At 46.1% G+C, this 27,319-nt stretch overlaps 1 protein-coding gene and 1 non-coding gene across 2 annotated transcripts; one reads left to right on the top strand and one right to left on the bottom strand.

Annotated features, from left to right (window-relative positions):
- Positions 1-833: 833 nt before the first annotated feature.
- LOC125532025 (MADS-box transcription factor PHERES 1-like) lies at positions 834-26,339 on the bottom strand. Its single transcript, XM_087535225.1, has 2 exons — positions 25,630-26,339; positions 834-1,071 (listed from the first exon to the last, which is right to left on the bottom strand). Exons 1-2 carry the CDS (start codon positions 26,337-26,339, stop codon positions 834-836), a joined length of 948 nt encoding a protein of 315 aa, XP_087391351.1.
- Positions 22,090-22,161, top strand: TRNAP-AGG (transfer RNA proline (anticodon AGG)). The gene has a single exon. It is a non-coding gene; the product is annotated as a tRNA-Pro (tRNA).
- Positions 26,340-27,319: the final 980 nt, after the last annotated feature.

Genomic DNA, 27,319 nt, shown 5'->3' with positions numbered 1-27,319 from the left:
CCCAATTAATGCTCTTGTTTTCCTCAAAAAATTATGTTTACGAATGTATTAATTGCAATGCATGCATGCATATAGTGCATGCATTGGTCAGTTTTCTCTTAATACTTGCATGCAATGATTTAATGCACCTTAAAGTCTGAACATGTGGTGGGGAACAACCAAATTGAGCCTTATAAAATGAAAAAACTAAAATTTTGAGATAAGCCCTATAAACCGGAAAGGAGGGAGTATCTAGTGCATGGCGACTAGGCCCAGGCCGGCGGTGGCGTCCAATTGTTTTTAGGCTGCAAGCATTTCAGGTAATTGTTGTAGCAATTGAGAACCTTGTCTAACTCTTTTCTTTTTTCTAATGGAGAGATCATTAGGCTTGTTTTCTTTCTTTTTAAGTACAGTTGCAGGCAGGAGATAGCAAATCTTCAACTCGTTTCTCTCCCAAAAAAACGTACACCAAAATAGCATGAAATTAAACACCCTAACATTAGTTCTCCCAGCACACGACCAAGGTTCAACAATCAAGCAATTGTCTAGCGTGTAGCTGGTGCAACTATGCCTGAGAAAACACGGTGCTGACACAAAAAAGGTGCAACTCAAGATTTACGACCAACTAAATAGCAGAGATCAAACAAACAACCTAGGGAAGAGATCAACTGAATAACAATTTCAACAATTACATTGGAATTAATTATGATTTGGCTCAACGAACACGATGCATGAATACAACGACCCACATAGATGGATATAACAATTTCAAGAAATTAACTGAATGTCTCATCCTAACCACCAAAACCAAATAAAAATGAGATGAGATCGACACATGTAGTTGGCCTCCTGGCTTACATGGGAGGGAAAGGACTCGAAGCGAAACCCATATCAAAGGACTGCATCTGCATCATCATATCACTGCTAGAGAAGTTGGTGCTGGTGTAGCCACCGTAGACCAGGGTGTCGAGGTCCCCTCCGGAGCTCACCATGTCAAGCCGGCTCTCCTGCTGAGGTGGTGCCGGATATAACGGGGGAGACCCCATGTCTATGCTACCGGTGGCGACACATGGAGCTGGCGACGGTGCCTGGGAATGGATTTTTTCCTTGCGTTCGGTAATGCTCTTGAGAAGCACGTCCACCTTGTATCCAACTTTGGTGAGCTCCTCGATGTTGAGGCCAACGAGGCCCGAGAGGTCGCCATGCATGGTTTTGTGAAGGAGGGACCTGATCTCGCCGTCCTCGCACTCGTGGCGGGTCTTGTCGACCTGCTCCTGGAGCTTGTCAATGCGCTTGGTGATGAAGCCCTTCTGGTTCATCACCTCCTTGCACCTCCCCAACTCTGGAATGCTTTTGAATCGATTCAAGATACCCACCGCCTTGGCCTGGGAAGGGAACATCTCTGGCGCCGCCTTGCCCTCTTCGTACACTAGTACGCAGGTCTTGGCATCGCACAGGACGGCTAGTTCGTCCGCCTTCTTCATCAGGCCCTTGAGGCGCTTCTTGAATCTTTTGCGCCGGGCCGAGTCATGGGGATGTACTGGAGGGTCAGATTGCGACCCATGGCTGGCAAGAGGATAAAACCAGCGAAGGAAAGGAAAGTTGATGGTTTCGGCGAGGGAGGAGGGGTGGATTTATAGTGGAGGGATCATCGTGATTTGGTAAGAGATTATTGTGACAGGTATGAAGAAGATTGCCTTATTTAGTACTTCTGAACGCGATCGAATATCTAGCAGATCTTTGACCCGGCCTTAATTGTGCCCATCTGTAAATTTGGCGTCAATTTAAACATACTAACTTGGACATGATAGCGCATGCCCCCCCCCCCCCCCCCCCCATATGACGGGAGCGAGACATATCATACACGTGCTAATGGTTTCCCCACGATGTGTTCGTTCGTGCTAGAAACGCTTCACGACGACACGGTGACATCCTTCTAAGCCCATCAAGCCGTGCAAATGAATTGGCCGAACACAATCCTTTCTCCTATCAGCCAGGCCCATAAAGACACTAATTTTGTACGAAACAAGTAAAAAATAAGCACAAAAACCACATGACTAGAAGGAACAAAGAAAGCTCGGAGGAAAAAAAAGAACAGACTCAAATCCTATTGCACTAACTCTCATACTGGTAAGACTACTAGAATGTCCGTGCATTGCTACGGGCTATAATGCATATAAATGAATCAGACAAATGATTAAAGTCGTCTTCAAGGTCAAGGCTCATTTCTCCCTCATACATACTAAGTGTGTTCTGACATCAAACGAGCGTGAACAAGCTCCCAAAAATTCAATTATCTAGATAGTCCGAGCTCCCCCAAAATCCAGCCCATATGTGCGGGGAAATTATGGTTGTTCGGACCTTCCTTATCCTCAACACACAATCCCAGCACAAAATCCCTGCCGCCAAGCACATATGGTTGCACCTTGAAACATCCATAGTGAAAACGAGCACAAAAACAATTTTTTTTACTCATTTATGAAGCCTCGGACACCATATTAAAAAACAAGTGCAGTAAACAAGCGCCTCAGTCTCTTAAGTCACCAAAGCAGCGGACCTTGACGTTAATTGAGAAATGGGTCCGCCACCGGAGGGCCTAATGCTGATCAACATGGACGCTGCGATCTTCTCCGTACTGGAAAGGCTGGATATGGTGCTGTCATGTGTTAGAATAAATCCGAGGCCACTGTCGATCATCCGAGGACCAAGCAATCATACGAACACGACATCGAGATTTGTTAACGAGGTTCACCGATATGGCTACATCTCCAGGGCTTAACTACGGGTGCTCCTCCCCGTGACACCGTTACAATACCGCACCCGGTCGCCCTGGACACCAGCACATGTCGCCGGCTTCCCCTGCGTTCCGGTGCTATTATGTTGGCATAGATTACATCGTGTGTCTAGCCCCGCTATATATAAGAGGCCTAGGATACAAGTGTCCTATTAGGACACGACTCCATATCCTATCTAAACACAATACAACTACAAGTCCAATTGTAATCTATCTCATACACTATATTCGACACAACTCCAACAAACTCCACCTTAGCGAATATTCTCCACCATTCTGGATTCGTCAATGCGTCAAACTTCCATGTACATTGGACTTGAGCTTATCCCGTGAGTATCGCTGCTACTCCAAAGACTCCATGTGACTCCACCTGCAACTTGTAGTCCCTCCTTTTCCTGACCACAGTCAACACTCGAGCAAAATTAAGTTCCTCTTTACTCTAGTCTGTGCTCCCAACTTCCAGAGTATCCTTCAACATCATCACACACCGATCACTGACCTGCGTGAAAGTGAACAACTCACATATTGGGTGTCACACATAAGAGTTACCTGAACTCAACATCACCGCTCCTTTCTTGACCTATCTGAAACTTGAAGGAATTTCACCATTGGTTGTAGTCATACCGAGTCAAATTCGCAGTTGTCTCACCACATGTATGACCACAAGAGCCCTGGCCCGTCTCCATGTCCGTGCATACCGCACGCCTCGCCGCTATTATCGCGTCGAGTCTTCGCTGTCCCGGTCGAGTCTCAAGGGTCGCGAACCCACACCACCCAACCCCCACTGCAGAGTACCACCGATCATCACCGACCGGTGACGAGTTTCATGCTTCCATCAGACCACTGGGCTCCAGTCCAAATTGCATGTCACTCGCTTTTCCCCTTGCTGAATAGGCTTCGATTCTCTGGATCCTTACACCGTAGCCCCTCAATCCATCTCCACCTTCAACACGACTCCATGGTAGATGATCAGCCCACCCTCGCGCCCCGTCGACTTCAAGCTCACATGTGCACATCACCTTGAATCAACCCCGCGCCATAGTCTTGTCGAAGCCACACAAGCCCTCTAGGCCCGTGCCGCGTGTATCCACGCCCAGAAAACAGTCACCATCAGCACCACACTCCTATGTCGTCGTCGCTGATCCCACCACCGTCTTCTGTACCAACCGACTTGCGTCGATCCCGTCAGACTATCTAGTCCAACCAAGCCGAACTTCTCCGACTGCATGACATGCTCGAGGCTCCCAACTCGCCTTCCGCGAATTTCCATCCATCACATGATAATTCTATCTCAACTGACCTGACCTCCCGCAACGCTTTCAAGCATCCCTGTTGTGCCAATAAATCTTTCAGCCATGTCTGCCATAACCCGAACCTAGCATCCGTTGACACCATGATTTTTATATATGTACGGCTGACCCATGAAAAATAACACTTAGCACACAATCCAATGCTACATTGCTTTTGTCTTGCCTGTGCTGTCCAATGTACTTCCGTATCACTTTGGATTTTTTCCGCTCGATCTGATCTGCATCTCGCCATGTCATACATGGACTCGGTCCACTTTTGGTCCAAACAAATCTCATATACAAGCTTCTTCCGTTCCTCGATCTGCTCCCGATTCAGCGCTGCACCAACACCTGGTCCACAGACTTGCTAGCCCAGCGTGGGCCAGCGAACTACTCCTGATGGAATGCACAAATAAAAAAAAAGAACTACTCCTGATGGACCTCCTGCCATGGGTCGCAAGGCGCCAAATATCCACAGCACGTACGCACGGCAGCCTGACGCTCGCTCGATCGATCCGTGTGATCAACCGCTGCACGTCCCCGCCACTCCAACGAGCACGCGAGCCTTCCGCTGATCCAAAGCCTGCTCGCCGATTTCGCTACCGATTGCTTTTTTTCAATCTCGTCGAGAACCACACCGCAGCCGGGTGCATCTTAGACTTGATACTTCCTCTAAATCAACAATCCACAATCTCCGGATAACCTAGCTCATGATACCACTTGTTAGAATAAATCCGAGGCCACTGTCGATCATCCGAGGACCAAACAATCACACGAGCACGACACCGAGATTTGTTAACGAGGTTCACCGATATGGCTACATCCCCGGGGCTTGACTATGGGCGCTCCTCCCCGTGACACCGTCACAATACCGCACCCGGTCGCCCTGGACACCGGCACATGTCGCCGGCTTCCCCTGTGTTCCGGTGCTATTATGTTGGCATATGTTACATCGTGTGTCTAGCTCCGCTATATATGAGAGGCCTAGGATACAAGTGTCCTATTAGGACACGACTTCATATCCTATCTAAACACAATACAACTACAAGTCCAACTGTAACCTATCTCGTACACTATATTCGACACAACTCCAACATCATGCGTAATCATCTAGGGTTAATGAATGCTGCTTGTCGAGGCATTGTTGATCATGTGCAATGACCTGAAATTGCTGAAGCAGAGGCCATCCGCCAGGCGCTTATGCTTGCCAAAAGCATAGGAGTTCAGTTTTTCCAAGTTGCTTCTGATTGCCTCTCACTTGTTAACAAGTTGCAACAGGAAGGGTTCGATAGGACTTCGACATGTGCCATTGTTCATGATATTAAGATGAGAGCCAAAAAGTATTTCACCAACCAGCTAACCAAAAAACGAGACCAGAAAATACATGAAAAAGAGAGAATCCATTCATATATCAAAAGGTTGTTATGTCTGATTAGTTGTGGTTGACTAAGATGAGATACACAAAACAAGATAAGTTGCATGCTTTGTGCGCCACAAAAGAACATAGAAAACATATACAAAAGGTTGAATGGCTTTGATAGTAAAACTGCGAGATATCCGGCAACACACACATACACTCACCTCTTTGAAAACACACACACACACATGCTGCCCATGTGAGCACTTCCAAGATATCGAGCCGTGACAACATCTCACTACTGTAGATTCGGAAGCACTGACCCCTCATCATTGATGAGCCACTAACCACGCGTCAGTGACGAGTTTTATCACTGACTAGCCTACTCAGGCGCATCAATGATAAACTTTTCAGGGCTCGGTAGAATTCTTATCACAGGCTGGTCTAAAAATGACCCACGTCTGATATTGTGGTCCAAAGACAAAAATGGACCAATATTTGTCACTGAACGACTGCTTTATTTGAAAAGTTTGAGTTCATCTAATAAATTCAAACCTTCGTGTTTTCCGTTCGTTAGTTATTGTTGTGCACTTTGGTTGTTATATCCATCGTCCACTGTATGTCTCTATTAGAAACCCACACAGCCACCAACTAGCACCGCACCCTATAGTTTTCAGTCTTGCTCCAACACATCTTCATCCTATAAGCCTCCATCAAACGTCGACGACTCCCTCGCCAAGGACCCCACGACCCTCTTAAACCACAGTGCCCTCGCCCTCTTGGCCAGCCAGTGATGGCTTGAGAATTTATGATTATTTAGTTTTCATTTGGTTTTCACCAGATTATATCGATTTCTGCTTATTTCTAATGCTAATTCTTTGAAAGAGAAGAAAATCCATTTTTCCGTTATTTGGTAGGAAATATCACACACGGAAAGAAACCAAGTGAAATTATCACAAATCAAGCTAAATGGAGCAACTTCCATATTGGAGGATGCTACTTGTGATAGGCGTTGAGACTACAAAATTTGCTCTATTTTGCGAGGTTTCACTTGTGTCACATAAAACCATTTTTCGTCACGGAAAATGTACTGGCGACGTTTTCCGGCCGTCACATAAAAAATAAAATCTTGACGGTACCACTTCCTCCTTCATGCAAGATCGTATCTTAAGTGACGAACCAAAAGTTGTCACTGATGGCCATTTTCGGTGATGGCCTAGAATGTCACCTATGATAGGCTAATATGTCGCTCTTCCTTTGACATCAAAGAATGGGCTTGGTTCCCCAACACCGTTGCTCAATTGTGTTCCCTGATGGCCATTTTCGGTGATGGCCTAGAATGTCACCTATGATAGGCTAATATATCGCTCTTCCTTTGACATCAAAGAATGGGCTTGGTTCCCCAACACCGCTGCTCGATTGTGTTCCTTGTTCTGGTGCCAAAGACAAGCTTGCGCCCAAGTACTATCGGCCATACAAGGCCATTGATAAGATTGACTGTTGCTTACCGTTTGGAACCGCCACCTCGTGCTCGCATTCATAATGTCTTTCATGTGGGTCTCCTAAAGAAGTACCATGGTCCTCCTCCGAAGAAGCCTCCAGGGCTTCCAGCCATTTTCCAAGGACGTGCACATCCGACTCCCCACAAGGCGTTGCAAGCCCACCTTGCAAGGGAATGCATCCGATCCTGATTTGGTGGGAAGGCCAAAAGGCCAATCAACATCTTAGGCCTCATGCAAAGATGTCCCAACTTTCAAAGAATGCTACCCAACTTTCCAGCTCAAGGATGCATGAGCTATTTCAGAATTGGCTAGGGATATATTCAAGTTTAGTTAGTCTAAATAAGGTAGTAAGATTTAAGATAGGAAGGTTTTTGTCCCGTAGGTCTTTTACGTTGTTGGCTTAGTTTCAAAGTTATATTGTGCCATATATATAGCTCCCCTGGACATGGAAGAAAACAAGTATAAATTTATCCGTTCTATTTTCCTTGGTCCCAAGCCCTGGTGCTCCATCCCAGCCTCTCTTTCCAGCGATAGGTCGGCGTAGCTACTGACCGTGCCCTATGATCTCCCGCAACTATTACCTGAGATCACTTCCATTCCTTCTATCCAAGTAGGCCCGCGACACTACATATGTAGCACAATTTCTTTCATATAGTTAACTTAGATGTCATGACAAATCAATCGGTGGACGTGATGAATCAATCCAGAATGCCTGAGAGAAAAGTCTTGAGAGAGGGGAGGGTTGATGATGACATGTGGGCCCCGCTTCCAACTATAACGGTCAACCTAGCAGACGAACCATTTTTTCGAAAAGGAGGTTATCCCCCAGCCTCTGCATCAGAAAGATGCATGCGTCATTTTATTAATAAGCAAATAGTTCAACAAAGTCTCCAAGTCTCAAAAAGCAAAAGGGCTCACAAAGAGCTAAAAATATGAAAACGGGATAGCCACAACCGGCGGAATAAAGATAGATATGAAACTAAACACCTATCCTATTATATGACCACCATCCAAACCGGTTGAAGATAGCCCACTCTACCGTCTCCTAATGGGTAGACCCAGTAACCATACGCTCTCTGGCATCCGTCGGAGTGAGTAGCAACCACATACTGATCAATGTAGTGGCCCAGAAAATAACCTACAAGAAATGAATATGTGTTGTTTTGTTAAAAACCAAATCGTTCCTGCAGTTCCATATAGCCCATAATAAAGCACATACTCCTACACGGATATGTTTCGCTATTTCTGTCTCAACTCCATTTAGCCACGTCCCAAATAACGCGTGGATACTATTTGGAGGAGTAATGTTAAACGCTATATGAACAGACCGCCATTAAATTTTGGCCACTGGGCAATCAAGAAAGAGGTGTTTGATAGATTCATCATGATCACAGAAGCTACATCATCGAGATCTTGCCCAGTTACATTTTGCCAAATTGTCCTTATTGAGAATGACTTGTTTGTGGACAAACCACATGAACACTTTAATTTTTAAGGGCACTTTGACTTCCCAAATATGCACAGATCGAGGGACAGAGCCAAAGTTGATAATACCCAAATACGTGGTTTTTACCGAAAACACTCCATTCTTGGTTAGTTTCCAGTGCAACTGATCTGACTGTTGAGAAAGGTTAACATCCATCAATCTTATCACAAGATGGAACCAAGCTTCCCAACGGTTTCCCGCTAAAGTCCTCCTTAATTGAATATTGAGAGGATTGGACTGTAATACTGCTGCAATCGTAAGCATCTCTACGCTGAGTAATATTATAGAGAGAAGGATATTGGATAGCTAGAGGCGTCTCCCCTAGCCACGTATCCTCCCAGAATCTCGTGAAAGTACCATTACCGACGATAAATTTTTTCCTATGGAAGAAGGCTGATTTCACTCTCATCAGTCCTTTCCAAAACGGCGAATCGGTTGGTCTGACCATCACCTGGGATAAGGTTTTGGAATGAAGGTACTTATAACGCAGAATCTGGGCCCATGTGGCATGGGTCTCTACAGATAGCTTGTACAACCACTTGCTGAGAAGGCATCTATTCTTCACCTCTAAATTTTCAATGCCAAGACCACCTCGGTCTTTTGGCCTACAAATAATATCCCATTTGGCGAGTCTGTATTTTCGTTTTAACTCATCACTCTGCCAGAAAAAATGTGATAGATAGAAGTCCAGTCTTTTCTGTACCCCTACTGGTACCTCGAAGAAGGACAAGAGAAACATTGGCATACTCGTGAGCACCGAATTGATGAGAATTACTCGGCCTTCATATGACATAATTTTGCCCTTCCAGCAACCTAGTTTCTTTTTAAATGGATCTTCAATGCACTTCCATTCTTTGTTAGAGAGCTTGCAATGGTGAATCGGTATGACCAAATATGTAAAAGGCAACGAACCCAACCCACATCCAAACAGTTGTTTGTAAGCTTCTTGTTCGTCTTTAGCTCTCCCAAAGCAGAACAATTCATTTTTATGGAAGTTAATCTTTAACCCCGAAAACTGCTCGAATAAGCATAACACAAGCTTCATATTTCTTGCTTTTGCCAGATCATGTTCCATGAAGATGATAGTATCATCGGCGTACTGTAGAATGGACACTCCACCATCCACTAGATGCGGGACGAGACCACCTACTTGGCCATTTTCTTTAGCTCTTCCTGTCAGAATTGTCAACATGTCCACTACTATGTTGAACAAGTAGGTGACATCGGGTCTCCCTGTCTTAGACCCTTTTGTGTCTGGAAATAATGACATATGTCATCATTCACTTTGATTCTGACACTGCCTTTTTGCGTGAAAGAATCTACCTGCTTTCTTCAGGACTAATCAAATCCTTTCATCCGCAAGGCCTGCTGAAGAAATGGTCACTTAACCTTATCGTATGCTTTCTCAAAATCCACCTTAAAAACCACCCCATCTAGTTTTTTTGTGTGGATTTCATGGAGCGTTTCCTGTAGGACCACAACCCCTTCAAGGATGTTTCTGTCCGGCATGAAGGCTGTTTGAGATGGCTGCACCACACTGTGTGCAATCTGCGTCGACCTGTTAGTCCCCACCTTGGTGAAGATTTTAAAGCTGACATCAAGAAGACATATCGGTCGGAACTGCTCAATACGCACCGCCTCTGCCTTCTTTGGGAGCAAAGTTATCGTTCCGAAATTTAAGTGAAACAACTGCAAATGCCAGAAACAAATCATGAAACATTGGAAGCAAATCATCCTTAATAATAAGCCAACACCTTTTATAAAACTCACACGGAAAGCCATCCAGCCGAGGAGCTTTATTATTCTTCATATGTGAAATCACCTCTGAAGGAAATATGCCCTAGAGGCAATAATAAAGTTATTATTTATTTCCTTATAATCATGATAAATGTTTATTATTCATGCTAGAATTGTATTAACCGGAAACATAATACATGTGTGAATACATAGATAAACAAAGTGTCACTAGTATGCCTCTACTTGACTAGCTCGTTAATCAAAGATGGTTATGTTTCCTGACCATGAACAATGAGTTGTTATTTGATTAACGAGGTCACATCATTAGTTGAATGATCTGATTGACATGACCCATTCCGTTAGCTTAGCACCCGATCGTTTAGTATGTTGCTATTGCTTTCTTCATGACTTATACATGTTCCTATGACTATGAGATTATGCAACTCCCGTTTGCCGGAGGAACACTTTGGGTGCTACCAAACGTCACAACGTAACTGGGTGATTATAAAGGAGCATTACAGGTGTCTCCAAAGGTAGATGTTGGGTTGGCGTATTTCGAGATTAGGATTTGTCACTCCGATTGTCGGAGAGGTATCTCTGGGCCCTCTCGGTAATGCACATCACATAAGCCTTGCAAGCACTGCAACTAATATGTTAGTTGTGAGATGATGTATTACGGAACGAGTAAAGAGACTTGCCGGTAACGAGATTGAACTAGGTATTGGATACCGACGATCAAATCTCGGGCAAGTAACATACCGATGACAAAGGGAACAACGTATGTTGTTATGCGGTCTGACCGATAAAGATCTTCGTAGAATATGTAGGAGCCAATATGGGCATCCAGGTCCCGCTATTGGTTATTGACCGGAGACATGTCTCGGTCATGACTACATTGTTCTCGAACCCGTAGGGTCCGCACGCTTAAGGTTACGATGACAGTTATATTATGAGTTTATGCATTTTGATGTACCGAAGGTTGTTCGGAGTCCCGGATGTGATCACGGACATGACGAGGAGTCTCGAAATGGTTGAGACGTAAAGATTGATATATTGAAAGCCTATGTTTGGACATCGGAAGTGTTCCGGGTGAAATCGGGATTTTACCGGAGTACCGGGAGGGTTACCGGAACCCCCCGGGAGCTATATGGGCCATAGTGGGCCTTAGTGGAAAAGAGAAGGGGCTGCCCTAGATGGGCTGCGCGCCTCCCCCTTCCCCTAGTCCTATTAGGACTAGGAGAGGTGGCCGGCCTCCTCCTCCTCTTTTCCCCTCCGAGGAATCCTAGTTGGACTAGGATTGGAGGGGGAATCCTACTCCCAGAGGGAGTAGGACTCTCCTGCGCCCTCCTTTATATACGGAGGCAGGGGACACCTCTAGACACACAAGTTGATCCACGTGATCTATTCCTTAGCCGTGTGCGGTGCCCCCTGCCACCATATTCCTCGATAATACTGTAGCGGAGTTTAGGCGAAGCCCTGCTGCTGTAGTTCATCAAGATCGTCACCACGCCGTCGTGCTGACGGAACTCTTCCCCGACACTTTGCTGGATCGGAGTCCAGGGATCGTCATCGAGCTGAACGTGTGCTCGAACTCGGAGGTGCCGTAGTTTCGGTGCTTGATCGGTTGGATCGTGAAGACGTACGACTACTTCCTCTACGTCGTGTCATCGCTTCCGCAGTCGGTCTGCGTTGGGTACGTAGACAACACTCTCCCGTCTCGTTGCTATGCATCACATGATCTTGCGTGTGCGTAGGAAAATTTTGAAATTACTACGTTCCCCAACAGTGGTATCAGAGCCAGGTTATTTATGTTGATGTTATATGCACGAGTAGAACACAAGTGAGTTGTGGACGATACAAGTCATACTGCCTACCAGCATGTCATACTTTGGTTCGGCGGTATTGTTGGACGAGACGACCCGGACCAACATTACGCGTAAGCTTACGCGAGACCGGTTCCCTCGACGTGCTTTGCACATAGATGGCTTGCGGGCGACTGTCTCTCCAACTTTAGTTGAACCAAGTATGGCTACGCCCGGTCCTTGCGAAGGTTAAAACGGAGTCTATTTGACAAACTATCGTTGTGGTTTTGATGCGTAGGTGAGATTGGTTCTTGCTTAAGCCCGTAGCAGCCACGTAAAATTTGCAACAACAAAGTAGAGGACGTCTAACTTGTTTTTGCAGGGCATGTTGTGATGTGATATGGTCAAGGCATGATGCTAAATTTTATTGTATGAGATGATCATGTTTTGTAACCGAGTTATCGGCAACTGGCAAGAGCCATATGGTTGTCGCTTTATTGTATGCAATGCAATCGCGATGTAATGCTTTACTTTATTACTAAACGGTAGTGATAGTCGTGGAAGCATAAGATTGGTGAGACGACAACGATGCTACGATGGAGATCAAGGTGTCGCGCCGGTGACGATGGTGATCATGACGGTGCTTCGGAGATGGAGATCACAAGCACAAGATGATGATGGCCATATCATATCACTTATATTGATTGCATGTGATGTTCATCTTTTTATGCATCTTATCTTGCTTTGATTGATGGTAGCATTATAAGATGATCTCTCACTAAATTATCAAGAAGTGTTCTCCCTGAGTATGCACCATTGCCAAAGTTCGTCGTGCCCAGACACCACATGATGATCGGGTGTGATAAGCTCTACATCCATCTACAACGGGTGCAAGCCAGTTTTGCACACGCAGAATACTCAGGTTAAACTTGACGAGCCTAGCATATGCAGATATGGCCTCGGAACACGGAGACCGAAAGGTCGAACGTGAATCATATAGAAGATATGATCAACATAATGATGTTCACCGATGAAACTACTCCATCTCACGTGATGATCGGACATGGTTTAGTTGATTTGGATCACGTGATCACTTAGAGGATTAGAGGGATGTCTATCTAAGTGGGAGTTCTTAAGTAATATGATTAATTGAACTTAAATTTATCATGAACTTAGTCCCTGATAGTATCTTGCTTGTTTATGTTGATTGTAGATAGATGGCTCGTGCTGTTGTTCCGTTGAATTTTAATGCGTTCCTTGAGAAAGCAAAGTTGAAAGATGATGGTAGCAATTATACGGACTGGGTCCGTAACTTGAGGATTATCCTCATTGCTGCACAGTAGAATTACGTCCTGGAAGCACCGCTGGGTGCCAGGCCTGCTGCTGGAGCAACACCAGATGTTATGAACGTCTGGCAGAGCAAAGCTGATGACTACTCGATAGTTCAGTGTGCCATGCTTTACGGCTTAGAATCGGGACTTCAACGACGTTTTGAACGTCATGGAGCATATGAGATGTTCCAGGAGTTGAAGTTAATATTTCAAGCAAATGCCCGGATTGAGAGATATGAAGTCTCCAATAAGTTCTATAGCTGCAAGATGGAGGAGAACAGTTCTGTCAGTGAGCATATACTCAAAATTTCTTGGTATAATAATCACTTGATTCAATTGGGAGTTAATCTTCCGGATGATTGCGTCATTGACAGAATTCTCCAATCACTGCCACCAAGCTACAAGAGCTTCGTGATGAACTATAATATGCAAGGGATGAACAAGACTATTCCCGAGCTCTTCGCAATGCTGAAAGCTGCGGAGGTAGAAATCAAGAAGGAGCATCAAGTGTTGATGGTTAACAAGACCACCAGTTTCAAGAAAAAGGGCAAAGGGAAGAAGAAGGGGAACTTCAAGAAGAACGGCAAGCAAGTTGCTGCTCAGGAGAAGAAACCCAAGTCTGGACCTAAGCCTGAAACTGAGTGCTTCTACTGCAAGCAGACTGGTCACTGGAAGCGGAACTGCCCCAAGTATTTGGCGGATAAGAAGGATGGCAAGGTGAACAAAGGTATATGTGATATACATGTTATTGATGTGTACCTTACTAATGCTCGCAGTAGCACCTGGGTATTTGATACTGGTTCTGTTGCTAATATTTGCAACTCGAAACAGGGGCTACGGATTAAGCGAAGATTGGCTAAGGACGAGGTGACGATGCGCGTGGGAAACGGTTCCAAAGTCGATGTGATCGCGGTCGGCACGCTACCTCTACATCTACCTTCGGGATTAATATTAGACCCAAATAATTGTTATTTGGTGCCAGCGTTGAGCATGAACATTATATCTGGATCTTGTTTAATGCGAGACGGTTATTCATTTAAATCAGAGAATAATGGTTGTTCTATTTATATGAGTAATATCTTTTATGGTCATGCACCCTTGAAGAGTGGTCTATTTTTTGAATCTCGATAGTAGTAATACACATATTCATAATGTTGAAGCCAAAAGATGCAGAGTTGATAACGAAAGTGCAACTTATTTGTGGCACTGTCGTTTAGGTCATATCGGTGTAAAGCGCATGAAGAAACTCCATACTGATGGACTTTTGGAACCACTTGATTATGAATCACTTGGTACTTGCGAACCGTGCCTCATGGGCAAGATGACTAAAACACCGTTCTCCGATACTATGGAGAGAGCAACAGATTTGTTGGAAATCATACATACCGATGTATGTGGTCCGATGAATATTGAGGCTCGTGGCGGATATCGTTATTTTCTCACCTTCACAGATGATTTAAGCAGATATGGATATATCTACTTAATGAAACATAAGTCTGAAACATTTGAAAAGTTCAAAGAATTTCAGAGTGAAGTTGAAAATCATCGTAACAAGAAAATAAAGTTTCTACGATCTGATCGTGGAGGAGAATATTTGAGTTACGAGTTTGGTGTACATTTGAAAAACTGTGGAATAGTTTCGCAACTCACGCCACCCGGATCACCACAGCGTAATGGTGTGTCCGAACGTCGTAATCGTACTTTACTAGATATGGTGCGATCTATGATGTCTCTTACTGATTTACCGCTATCGTTTTGGGGTTATGCTCTAGAGACGGCCGCATTCACGTTAAATAGGGCACCATCAAAATCCGTTGAGATGATGCCTTATGAACTGTGGTTTGGCAAGAAACCAAAGTTGTCGTTTCTTAAAGTTTGGGGCTGCGATGCTTATGTGAAAAAGCTTCAACCTGATAAGCTCGAACCCAAATCGGAGAAATGTGTCTTCATAGGATACCCAAAGGAAACTGTTGGGTACACCTTCTATCACAGATCCGAAGGCAAGACATTCGTTGCCAAGAATGGATCCTTTCTAGAGAAGGAGTTTCTTTCGAAAGAAGTGAGTGGGAGGAAAGTAGAACTTGATGAGATAACTGTACCTGCTCCCTTACTGGAAAGTAGTACATCACAGAAAACTGTTTCAGTGACACCTACACCAGTTAGTGAGGAAGCCAATGATAATGATCATGAAACTTCAGATCAAGATACTACTGAACCTCGTAGATCAACCAGAGTAAGATCCGCACCAGAGTGGTACGGTAATCCTGTTCTGGAAGTCATGCTACTAGATCATGATGAACCTACGAACTATGAAGAAGCGATGGTGAGCCCAGATTCCGCAAAGTGGCTTGAAGCCATGAAATCTGAGATGGGATCCATGTATGAGAACAAAGTATGGACTTTGGTTGACTTGCCCGATGATCGGCAAGCAATTGAGAATAAATGGATCTTTAAGAAGAAGACTGACGCTGATGGTAATGTTACTGTCTACAAAGCTCGGCTTGTCGCAAAAGGTTTTCGGCAAGTTCAAGGGATTGACTACGATGAGACCTTCTCACCCGTAGCGATGCTTAAGTCCGTCCGAATCATGTTAGCGATTGCCGCATTTTATGATCATGAAATTTGGCAGATGGATGTCAAAACTGCATTCCTGAATGGATTTCTGGAAGAAGAGTTGTATATGATGCAACCGGAAGGTTTTGTCGATCCAAAGGGAGCTAACAAAGTGTGCAAGCTCCAGCGATCCATTTATGGACTGGTGCAAGCCTCTCGGAGTTGGAATAAACGTTTTGATAGTGTGATCAAAGCATTTGGTTTTATACAGACTTTCGGAGAAGCCTGTATTTACAAGAAAGTGAGTGGGAGCTCTGTAGCATTTCTGATATTATATGTGGATGACATATTACTGATTGGAAATGATATAGAATTTCTGGATAGCATAAAGGGATACTTGAATAAAAGTTTTTCAATGAAAGACCTCGGTGAAGCTGCTTACATATTAGGCATTAAAATCTATAGAGATAGATCAAGACGCTTAATTGGACTTTCACAAAGCACATACCTTGACAAGATTTTGAAGAAATTCAAAATGGATCAAGCAAAGAAAGGATTCTAGCCTGTGTTACAAGGTGTGAAGTTGAGTAAGACTCAATGCCCGACCACTGCAGAAGGTAGAGAGAATATGAAAGATGTTCCCTATGCATCAGCCATAGGATCTATCATGTATGCAATGCTGTGTACCAGACCTGATGTGTGCCTTGCTATAAGTTTAGCAGGGAGGTACCAAAGTAATCCAGGAATGGATCATTGGACAGCGGTCAAGAACATCCTGAAATACCTGAAAAGGACTAAGGATATGTTTCTCGTATATGGAGGTGACAAAGAGCTCACGTAAAAGGTTACATTGATGCAAGCTTTGACACTGATCCGGACGATTCTAAATCGCAAACCGGATACGTGTTTACATTAAACGGTGGAGCTGTCAGTTGGTGCAGTTCTAAACAAAGCGTCGTAGCGGGATCTACATGTGAAGCGGAGTACATAGCTGCTTCGGAAGCAGCGAACGAAGGAGTCTGGATGAAGGAGTTCATATCCGATCTAGGTGTTATACCTAATGCATCGGGACCAATGAAAATCTTTTGTGACAATACTGGTGCAATTGCTTTGGCAAAGGAATCCAGATTTCACAAAAGGACCAAACACATCAAGTGACGCTTCAACTCCATCCGGGATCTAGTCCAGGTGGGAGACATAGAGATTTGCAAGATACATACGGATCTGAATGTTGCAGACCCGTTGACTAAGCCTCTTCCACGAGCAAAACATGATCAGCACCAAGGCTCCATGGGTGTTAGAATCATTACAGTGTAATCTAGATTATTGACTCTAGTGCAAGTGGGAGACTGAAGGAAATATGCCCTAGAGGCAATAATAAAGTTATTATTTATTTCCTTATAATCATGATAAATGTTTATTATTCATGCTAGAATTGTATTAACCGGAAACATAATACATGTGTGAATACATAGATAAACAAAGTGTCACTAGTATGCCTCTACTTGACTAGCTCGTTAATCAAAGATGGTTATGTTTCCTGACCATGAACAATGAGTTGTTATTTGATTAACGAGGTCACATCATTAGTTGAATGATCTGATTGACATGACCCATTCCGTTAGCTTAGCACCCGATCGTTTAGTATGTTGCTATTGCTTTCTTCATGACTTATACATGTTCCTATGACTATGAGATTATGCAACTCCCGTTTGCCGGAGGAACACTTTGGGTGCTACCAAACGTCACAACGTAACTGGGTGATTATAAAGGAGCATTACAGGTGTCTCCAAAGGTAGATGTTGGGTTGGCGTATTTCGAGATTAGGATTTGTCACTCCGATTGTTGGAGAGGTATCTCTGGGCCCTCTCGGTAATGCACATCACATAAGCCTTGCAAGCACTGCAACTAATATGTTAGTTGTGAGATGATGTATTACGGAACGAGTAAAGAGACTTGCCGGTAACGAGATTGAACTAGGTATTGGATACCGACGATCAAATCTCGGGCAAGTAACATACCGATGACAAAGGGAACAACGTATGTTGTTATGCGGTCTGACCGATAAAGATCTTCGTAGAATATGTAGGAGCCAATATGGGCATCCAGGTCCCGCTATTGGTTATTGACCGGAGACATGTCTCGGTCATGACTACATTGTTCTCGAACCCGTAGGGTCCGCACGCTTAAGGTTACGATGACAGTTATATTATGAGTTTATGCATTTTGATGTACCGAAGGTTGTTCGGAGTCCCGGATGTGATCACGGACATGACGAGGAGTCTCGAAATGGTTGAGACGTAAAGATTGATATATTGAAAGCCTATGTTTGGACATCGGAAGTGTTCCGGGTGAAATCGGGATTTTACCGGAGTACCGGGAGGGTTACCGGAACCCCCCGGGAGCTATATGGGCCATAGTGGGCCTTAGTGGAAAAGAGAAGGGGCTGCCCTAGATGGGCTGCGCGCCTCCCCCTTCCCCTAGTCCTATTAGGACTAGGAGAGGTGGCCGGCCTCCTCCTCCTCTTTTCCCCTCCGAGGAATCCTAGTTGGACTAGGATTGGAGGGGGAATCCTACTCCCAGAGGGAGTAGGACTCTCCTGCGCCCTCCTCCTTGGCCGGCCAGCCCTCCCCCTTGGCTCCTTTATATACGGAGGCAGGGGACACCTCTAGACACACAAGTTGATCCACGTGATCTATTCCTTAGCCGTGTGCGGTGCCCCCTGCCACCATATTCCTCGATAATACTGTAGCGGAGTTTAGGCGAAGCCCTGCTGCTGTAGTTCATCAAGATCGTCACCACGCCGTCGTGCTGACGGAACTCTTCCTCGACACTTTGCTGGATCGGAGTCCGGGGATCGTCATCAAGCTGAACGTGTGCTCGAACTCGGAGGTGCCGTAGTTTCGGTGCTTGATCGGTTGGATCGTGAAGACGTACGACTACTTCCTCTACGTCGTGTCATCGCTTCCGCAGTCGGTCTGCGTTGGGTACGTAGACAACACTCTCCCGTCTCGTTGCTATGCATCACATGATCTTGCGTGTGCGTAGGAAAAATTTGAAATTACTACGTTCCCCAACAACCTCAAACACCTCTTTCTCCGAAAACGGGGCGGTCAAGATTTCATTCTCATCCGTCGCAAGTTGAGGGATATCCTCAACCCTTGACTCGTCTAAGGACACAAAACTATCCTCGGGAGCCCCAAACAACTGCTTGTAATAATTGGTGATGTATAATTTTAGGTTCTCCTGTCCCAAGATCGTCCCCTCATCTTGCTCAAGCTGAATTTTCTTCTTCTTTCGATGCTTGCCATTCGCAATCATATGAAAGAATTGCGTGTTAGCGTCCCCTTGGAGGACTTTTCGCACTTTAGCTCTTAGCGCCCACTTCAATTCTTCCTCTCGAAGCAATTCTTTCATTCTCAGTTCCGCCTCCACTTTAGTCTCCAGCTCTCTAATTTCTAAAATGGAGGACTCGGCTTTTAAATCTAAGGCATTTATAAGGTTAAGGAGCCTTTACTTTTCAACCTTATAAACACCACTCAAATGTTTGGCCCAATCGCGTAGGAACTGTCCTAAGTGTCTAATCTTATTCTGTCATCTTTCTATGTTTGATCTCCCTCCTGAATCCTTTGCCCACTCCCGTGCTATCAGATCCAAGAAACCTTCTCTCTCAAACCATGCTAATTCAAAAGAGAAGATGTTTTTATTTCCCACACGAGTTGCCTCCCCAGACTCAACAAGCAGTGGGGTATGATTAAAGATCGCTCGCGACAACACATAGACCGTCACCAAAGGAAACTTCCGCTCCCATTCCACACTGGTGAGAACACGGTCCAACTTCTCATACGTTGGATTTGGTAATGTGTTGGCCCAAGTGAATTTTCTACCAGAAAGCTTGATCTCCCTGAGATCCAGGCTTTCAATGATTGTGTTAAACATAAACAACCAGTTGCCGTCAAATTTATCATTGTTCTTTTCTTCCCGTCTTCTTATAATGTTAAAATCACCCCCAACCAGTATTGAGAACCGTTCATCTCCGCAAATACGAACTAGGTCAGCCGGAAAATCTGGTTTTAGCTCATGCTGCGCGGCTCTATACACTGCCACTAGTGCCCATTGGAAACCATCAACCTTTGATCTGAATCGAACCTTAACCGCAAATTCTCCCATGACAACGTTCCGAACCTCCAACATTTCACACTTCACCCCAAGTAAAATCCCATTGGATCTTCCTCTTGGGGGTAAGCAATGCCAATCAAAATCAACTCCTACCGGTAAGGTGCCAAAAAACTGAGAGGTAAAATTGTCTACCGGTTTCAGAGAGGGCAATGAAATCTAACTTGTGTTCTATAGATGCATCTGCCAGAAATCTTCTTTTAGCCAAGTCTGTCAGACCTCTGCTATTCCAAAAGATTCCTTTCATTTTTCATCATGGAATTTTTTAGCAGTCCGGATCCGAGCACTTTTGTGCACAACCGAGGCCGGACAAATCTTCCGGTTCCACTTGCGCTTAGGCTTGTTTTGCTCATCAACTCGGTCCATACAACCGAGCTCAGTGAGCTTACATGCCTCTGGATCGACGTGAGTTGAACCCCTCTGAGAAACAAAACTCTCGTCTTCCTTTGACTCAGAGGGAGAGGGCGCAAGATCCTTACAAAAACTATCAAGAACCCTAACACCCAATGCATCTATTTCCGAGTCATTTAATGGTTTAACAGCCACTTAGTTTCGAATCATCTCTATAGCTCGTTCCGCCTCAAGATCAAGTAGGTCATTAACAGATTTCTTTTTCATTACTACCTAGTGAAACTCCCAACCGATTTACATTATTCATAATATCGTCCTTGGAAAAATGCAAAATGGAATTGGAAGTATTGACTGACATACATATAGTGACCTCAATGTCACGAAGCTTGGCCGCTTGCATGGCGCGCCCCAGCTGCAGGTCATCAACGTCAGGCTGATCGTGGAGACGGTTGCTCATCCGTCGAACTTCAGACATGGGATTCGAGATCCCTCCGAAGGCGACGATCTCGTCCTGCGTAGGCCCACTCGGGGTAAAGCCTCCTACCCGACCCCCAACTGGACCTAACTCCACCGAGCCAGTCAGGCTATGGTCGCCTTCCATCAGCCCTACCGGAGAAGCCGCACCCGCCTCCATGGGCGCGTGTGCCGGAGACCCCCTCAGGGTCAAGCGCGGGCTGCAATCGGGAGTCCTCGGCCGATGCACACCCACGTCAGACGAAAGGCCTTCAGGTGAGGCCGCCCTCCTTGCCGAAGCCCTCCCCACCGATGGCTCCTCGAGGGTAGGCACCATCATAGGGCTACGCGGGCTGGTGGGGCTGGACAAGGCCGCCTACCTAGTATCCCCCACCACACCCCACACAGAAGCTGACGAGACGAAGAAGGCAAGGCATGAGGGGTCACCACCTCCCGCCCCCTTGGCCAAAGATGGCGCGACTGGCGAGGCCAACGGAGATAACGACGGTGGCAGCTCCTGTTCCACCCGGTCGTCAAGGTCGGCCCTGTGACTCCACAACCGGCTGGGGGCCGACGCAGCACCGAAGGAGCCGAACCTGAGGGAGTTCATCGGGATCGCTGGGGGCGCCTCCCCCTTTCCTCCGGAACCCCCAGTCGACTGGGCCGGCCGGGCCAAGGTCTTGTTAGACCCACCGTGGGCTGAGCCATCCGCGTCCGAGCCACGCAAACCCTTACCATCGCCCCCCTCGGTCGTGTCCCTATCCTAGGTCCCATCCTTCAGCTCTAACAACGGTGGACTCTCAATCTCTATCTCTATCTCTATCTTTGTTAGAGCTTAGTTTACCAGCTGCAATCTACAGCTTCCTTTTGCAGCAGCGACGCTTGCATGAGAGCAACGTGTACACCACACGTACCCACATACGCATATGTGACTGGGATCGGTCTCTCAAGATAGCTAGCCCCCACACAAAATTCCCCTTTTTCAATAGCCTTTTTTCCCATCATGGCATCATCTATACATACCTCATCACCGTCTCATCGATCCAAACTTTCACTTTCGACAGAGTTAAACATCGGTCTGAAAAGAAACAACCACACGATCTTATCTTCATAAGCTCGTCATCATTCCGGCTACTATCTACTCCAGAATGACCAGCTAGCGATATTATTGATGTCTAGTGCCAAAGCATATATAGTCTGAATCTAGCTACTATCTACTCCATCTGTTCCAAACTCTCCTACTTTTTGTTCGTGTTTATAGAAAAATGTAGCCAACATAGGGCATTTGGTCTAGTGGTATGATTCTCGCTTAGGGTGCGAGAGGTCCCGAGTTCAATTCTCGGAATGCCCCTTTTTTCTCTTCTCTTTATTTTTTTTTACCATTTCCTTAATTTTTCTTACCATATGTTACATGTATAGTGAAATTTTGTGATGTAGCTACCGAATCAGATGACATGAACATCAATATCCGTCAAGCAGCAATGCATTCGGACATATATATACCCTTCTCTACAAGGAGACGAGGCTTTTGTCCTGTCCAATGCTGCTGGAATGTCTTCTTTGCTAGAGCTTGATTAATTTCCTACAGTAGCTAGCTGCAATGCAATCTCCCACGATCAGGCGCCACTGTCGATGCACATAGAATCAAGCCAGTTTCGTTTTGCACTACTCATGAGTATACACCACACATACCCGACGTACAAATGTGGCTGTCATGGATCTTTCAAGCTAGCTAGCTCCCACACGAAATTCCTCTTTTCCCCATCAGAGTTTACATCGTCGTCTCATCAAGTCACATTCTCATTTCCAACAGAGTTAAAACACCAACACGATGTAGACATCTCGTGGTCTATCTCTACGAATCACAATAGATCGATACAAGCAGTATTCTTTTTTTTTAGAAAAGAGGATGACCTCTGCATCTGAAGATGCATGCAACCATTTTATTAATTATTCATAAAGATCTTATAGGGTAATACATCAATAGGCTTGAAACCGTCATCTTGACAACATCTGTTGCTAATTCTAACCTCCTGATGAAGGGGTGTAGAAAGTCTGAGCCGAATACCCAGACCTCTCACCAAAGGCTAACATCTAAAGCCGGAGGCCCCAGCCAAGCCACAAACCAGGTCTGGGTGCAAACCGGTCCGACGCACAGGTCATCGCCGCCGTCTTTCACCGATCCATCTTCAGAGCAGGTACTGACGCAACAACCTTGTCAGGCCTGCCGTCGACGCCCCCACTGCGCCAGGCAACGCCTCCTCCCTGCGCACGTCCATCATCACACATCTATCGCCGAGACCCTGCCATACCACGCCGCCGAGACTCCACGTCGTCGATGTGTCACTTGGAATGCCGCTCCACCGCTGGAACCGTCCACTGGTCCCTCAAGTCCAATGCACACCGTCAAGAATGACGCCCCTAAGGAGAGAACGACACAGGTGCGCTGCCGCCATCCGATTGACTGATCGGCTTTCCCCCCGAAATAGCGGAAGGAGATGAGACCTTCACCACGATGATGCCTTCAAGAAGGAAAGGACGCGGAGGGCGTCACCATCACTGGCTTCGGCCACCGGCTAGAGACCAGGTTTTCACCCGGATTTGTCCCATGGGCATCCAACCGACAACATGTGCACCATTCAGACCGTCTTCAAAGCCCCAGATCTGGCCACCCAGATCCGGCGACCATCCGCAACAACACTGCCACCGTGGGAGCCCTGACACATCGGCCACTGCCTGCGTGTGCCACCACTGAAGCCTGGGAGGAGGGTTGCCACCACACGTCGCCAAACTGTAAGAGCCGCCGAGAGGAATCCGGCGCGCTCATCACCGTCGCTAATCCAATCCAATCTGGAGCAAAAGTCACTAGCTTGCCGACACAGATCCACCTTGGACAGGGACACCGCCACGCCATGCCGCCGCAAGAGGCCTAGGCTTCACCTGCCACCACCTTCCAGGGTCGCCGCCCCGGGTCGCCACCGCCACGAAGTCCTCCACACCGCCGCATCACCCACGCTGGCGAGCTGCCGCGCCGCGGCACCCTGTGCCGCGCCCAGGCCCGAGGAGGCCAGCCCGCGCTGCCCCATCGTGTGAGGGGAAGAAGACGCCCCGCCGCCGCCAGTCAGGCTTCGCCCGGTCAGGCCCTTGGGCGGCGACGAGGGAGGTGAGGCTGGAGGAGGCGACTGGCGGCGCCGATCGATGGCCTCTCCCCATCTCCTCACAGGGGCGGCGGGGGAGGGGGAGGCAGGAGGAGGCGACCGGCAGCGCTGATCGATGGCCCCTCTCCGTCTCCTCACGGGGGCGGCGCGGGAGGGCAGGCTGTACATTTTAATATGCACCTATACAAAGAAAAAAGGGCACCAAATAAACTTATATAGTACCGATTGAGTGAGTCTATCACATTTGACGTTGAGTTTGTTGGTTCAAGCTCGACTTTCCACCTCAATATGCAACTATGTACCGCCCAATTTTTATTTTATTTTGAGGAACCGTAAGGGCCGGTTTCTGAAAAGTCTCGGAAATTGTGGCCCTATTAGCAACATAAAATGTGCCTGGGCACGCTGTCAATGTAGATCGTCTCTTCGCACAGGTCACTGGTTCAAATTCTGTTATGTACCTATTTTTCGCTTTTTTAAACCAGGAAGGGCCCATATTAGAGAGAGAGAGAGAGAGAGAAAGAGCAAAAACACAAGGTGTGCCGGATTCGATAACAAAACCATGACACACATATGAAGGATCGATAACACCACACCATGGGATGCTACAAGTTAGAAGTAACTGTTAATTGACCCTTTTTAAGTTCAAATTTAGGCAAACTTTTTCTCAAGAAGCAGTGGAAACCCGGTAACCGGTCTGTTAAGGAAATCTTGAGAGAAAAATAACCTTATTCACACCACAACACATCATGGAAATAGCTCACAATCTCAAACTTAGATGTTGGAGGTCAAGTAAGTGGGACGATGAGGATTGATGGGAAGGAGAGGTGCAGAGAAACTCCTAGCCATAGGCGCTCCGAGAGCCTCGGGGAAGCCACGGGATGGTGCCGACAACAAATTAAGATTTCGGCTACCACCATCATGAAGGCGAGCGAGGCCACCATGTCTCCTTGTCTCCTTGGATCGGCCACGATGTCCTGTTGACGAGCAAATGTTGTCCTCTTGTGGGTCTGAAGAATGAAGGACGGTCTGAAGAACACAGAACATGGCTCCAATTAAGAGAGCACATAAGGAGAGGACGGTTTGACTAAGGAGAGCACAATGTAGAGCATCGCTATTTCTGATATTTGCGTGTGGCGGGCTGTCACCATGTAATTAAGTCACAAAAGATAATTAATTTACAAATATTTATCCAAGCAAATATTAATCATCCATCACATCTAGCTGGCCCTAGGAAAATGAATCTTCAACTCGTTTCTATCCAAAAAAACGTACACCAAAAATAGAATGAAATTAAAGGCCCCAACATTAGATTTCCCAACACACGACCAAGGTTCAGCAATCAAGAAATTGTCTAGCACGTAGCTGGAGCAAGTATGCCTAAGAAAACACGGTGCTGGCACAAAAAAGGTGCAACTCAAGATTTACGACCAACAAAACAGCAGAGATCAAACAAACAACCTAGGGAAGAGATCAACGGAATAACAATTTCAACAATTACATTGGAATTAATTATGATTTGGCTCAAAGAACATGATGCATGAATACAACAACGCACATATATGGATATAATAATTTCAAGAAATTAACTGAATGTCTCATCCTAACCACCAAAACCAAATAAAAATGAGATGAGATCGGCACATGTAGCTGGCCTCCTGGCTTACATGGGAGGGAAAGGACTTGAACCGAAACCCATATCAAAGGAATGCATTTGCATCATCATATCACTGCTAGAGAAGTTGGTGTTGGCGTAGCCACCGTAGACCAGAGTGTCGAGGTCCCCTCCGGAGCTCACCATGTCAAGCTGGCTCTCCTGCTGAGGTGGTGCCATATACAACGCGGGAGACCCCATGTATATGCTGCCGGTGGTGACACATGGAGCTGGCGGCGGCGCCTGGGAATGGATTTTTGCCATGCGTTCCATAATGCTCTTGAGAAGCACGTCCACCTTGTAGCCAACTTTGGTGAGCTCCTCGATGTTGAGGCCAACGAGGCCCGAGAGGTCGCCATGCATGGTTTTGTGAAGGAGGGACCTGATCTCGCCATCCTCGCACTCGCGGCGGGTCTTGTCGACCTGGTCCCGAAGCTTGTCAATGCGCTTGGTGATGAAGCCCTTCTGGTTCATCACCTCCTTGCACCGCCCCAGCTCCGGTGTGATTTTGAATTGATTCAGGATACCCACCGCCTCGGCCTTGGAAGGGAACACCTCCGGCACCACCTTGCCCTCGTCGTACACCAGTACGCAGGTCTTGGCATCGCACAGGACGGCTAGTTCGTCCGCCTTCTTCATCAGGCCCTTGAGGCGCTTCTTAAATCTATTGCGCCGGGTTGAGTCATGGGGGATATACTGGAGGGTCACATTGCGAGCCATTGCTAGCAAGAGGATAAAACCAGCGAAGGAAAAGAAAGTTGATGGTTTTGGTGAGGGAGGAGGGGTGGATTTATAGTGGAGGGATCGCCATGATTTGGTAAGAGATTATTGTGACAGGTACGAAGAAGATTGCCTTATTTAGTACCTGTGAACGCGATTGAATATCTAGAAAATCTTATGACCGCCCCCCTCCCATATGACGGGATACGAGACATATCATACACGTGTTAATGGTTTCCCCGTGATGTGTCCATTTCGTGCGGGAATGCTTCACGTCACGACACAATGGCATCCTTCTAAGCCCGTCAAGCCTTGCAAATGAATTGGCCGAACACAAGCCTTGCTCCTATCGGTCAGGCCCATAAAGACACTAAGTTTGTACGAAGCAAGTAAAAATAAGCACACAAAAACCACATCGCTGGAAGGAACAAAAAAAGCTCGGAGAAAAAAAATAAAAAAAGAACAGACTCAAATCCCATTGCACTAACTCTCATACTACTAAGACTAGTAGAACGTCCGCATGTTGCTACTGGCTATAATCCATATAAATAAATTAGACAAATGATTAAAGTCGTCTTCAAGGTCGAAGCTCATTTCTCCCTCATATGTACTAACGTGTTGTAACATCAAATGAGCGGGAGCAGGCTCAAAAAAATTCAACTATCTAGACAGTCCGAGCTCCCCCAAATCTAGCCCGTGTGTGCGGGGAAATTATGGTTGTTCGGACTATCCTTATCTTCAACACACAATCCCAGCACAAAATCCCTACCGCCAAGCACAAACGGTTACAGCTTGAAACATCCATAGTAAAAACGAGCACAAAAACATTTTTTTACTCACTTATGAAGCTTCAAACATCATATTAAAAAAGAAGTGCAGTAAAACAAGCGCCTCAGTCTCTTAAGTGACCAAAGCAGCGGACCTTGATGTCAATTGAGAAATGGGTCCGCCACCGAAGGGCCTAAGGCTGGTTGTAATGG

The sequence above is a fragment of the Triticum urartu genome, chromosome 7A, assembly GCF_056163025.1.
Source record: "Triticum urartu cultivar PI428250 chromosome 7A, HENAU_Tu73, whole genome shotgun sequence".
Taxonomy (NCBI): Eukaryota; Viridiplantae; Streptophyta; class Magnoliopsida; order Poales; family Poaceae; genus Triticum; species Triticum urartu.
Note: the sequence above shows the minus strand (reverse complement) of the source record. Positions and strands in the feature narration are given on the sequence as shown.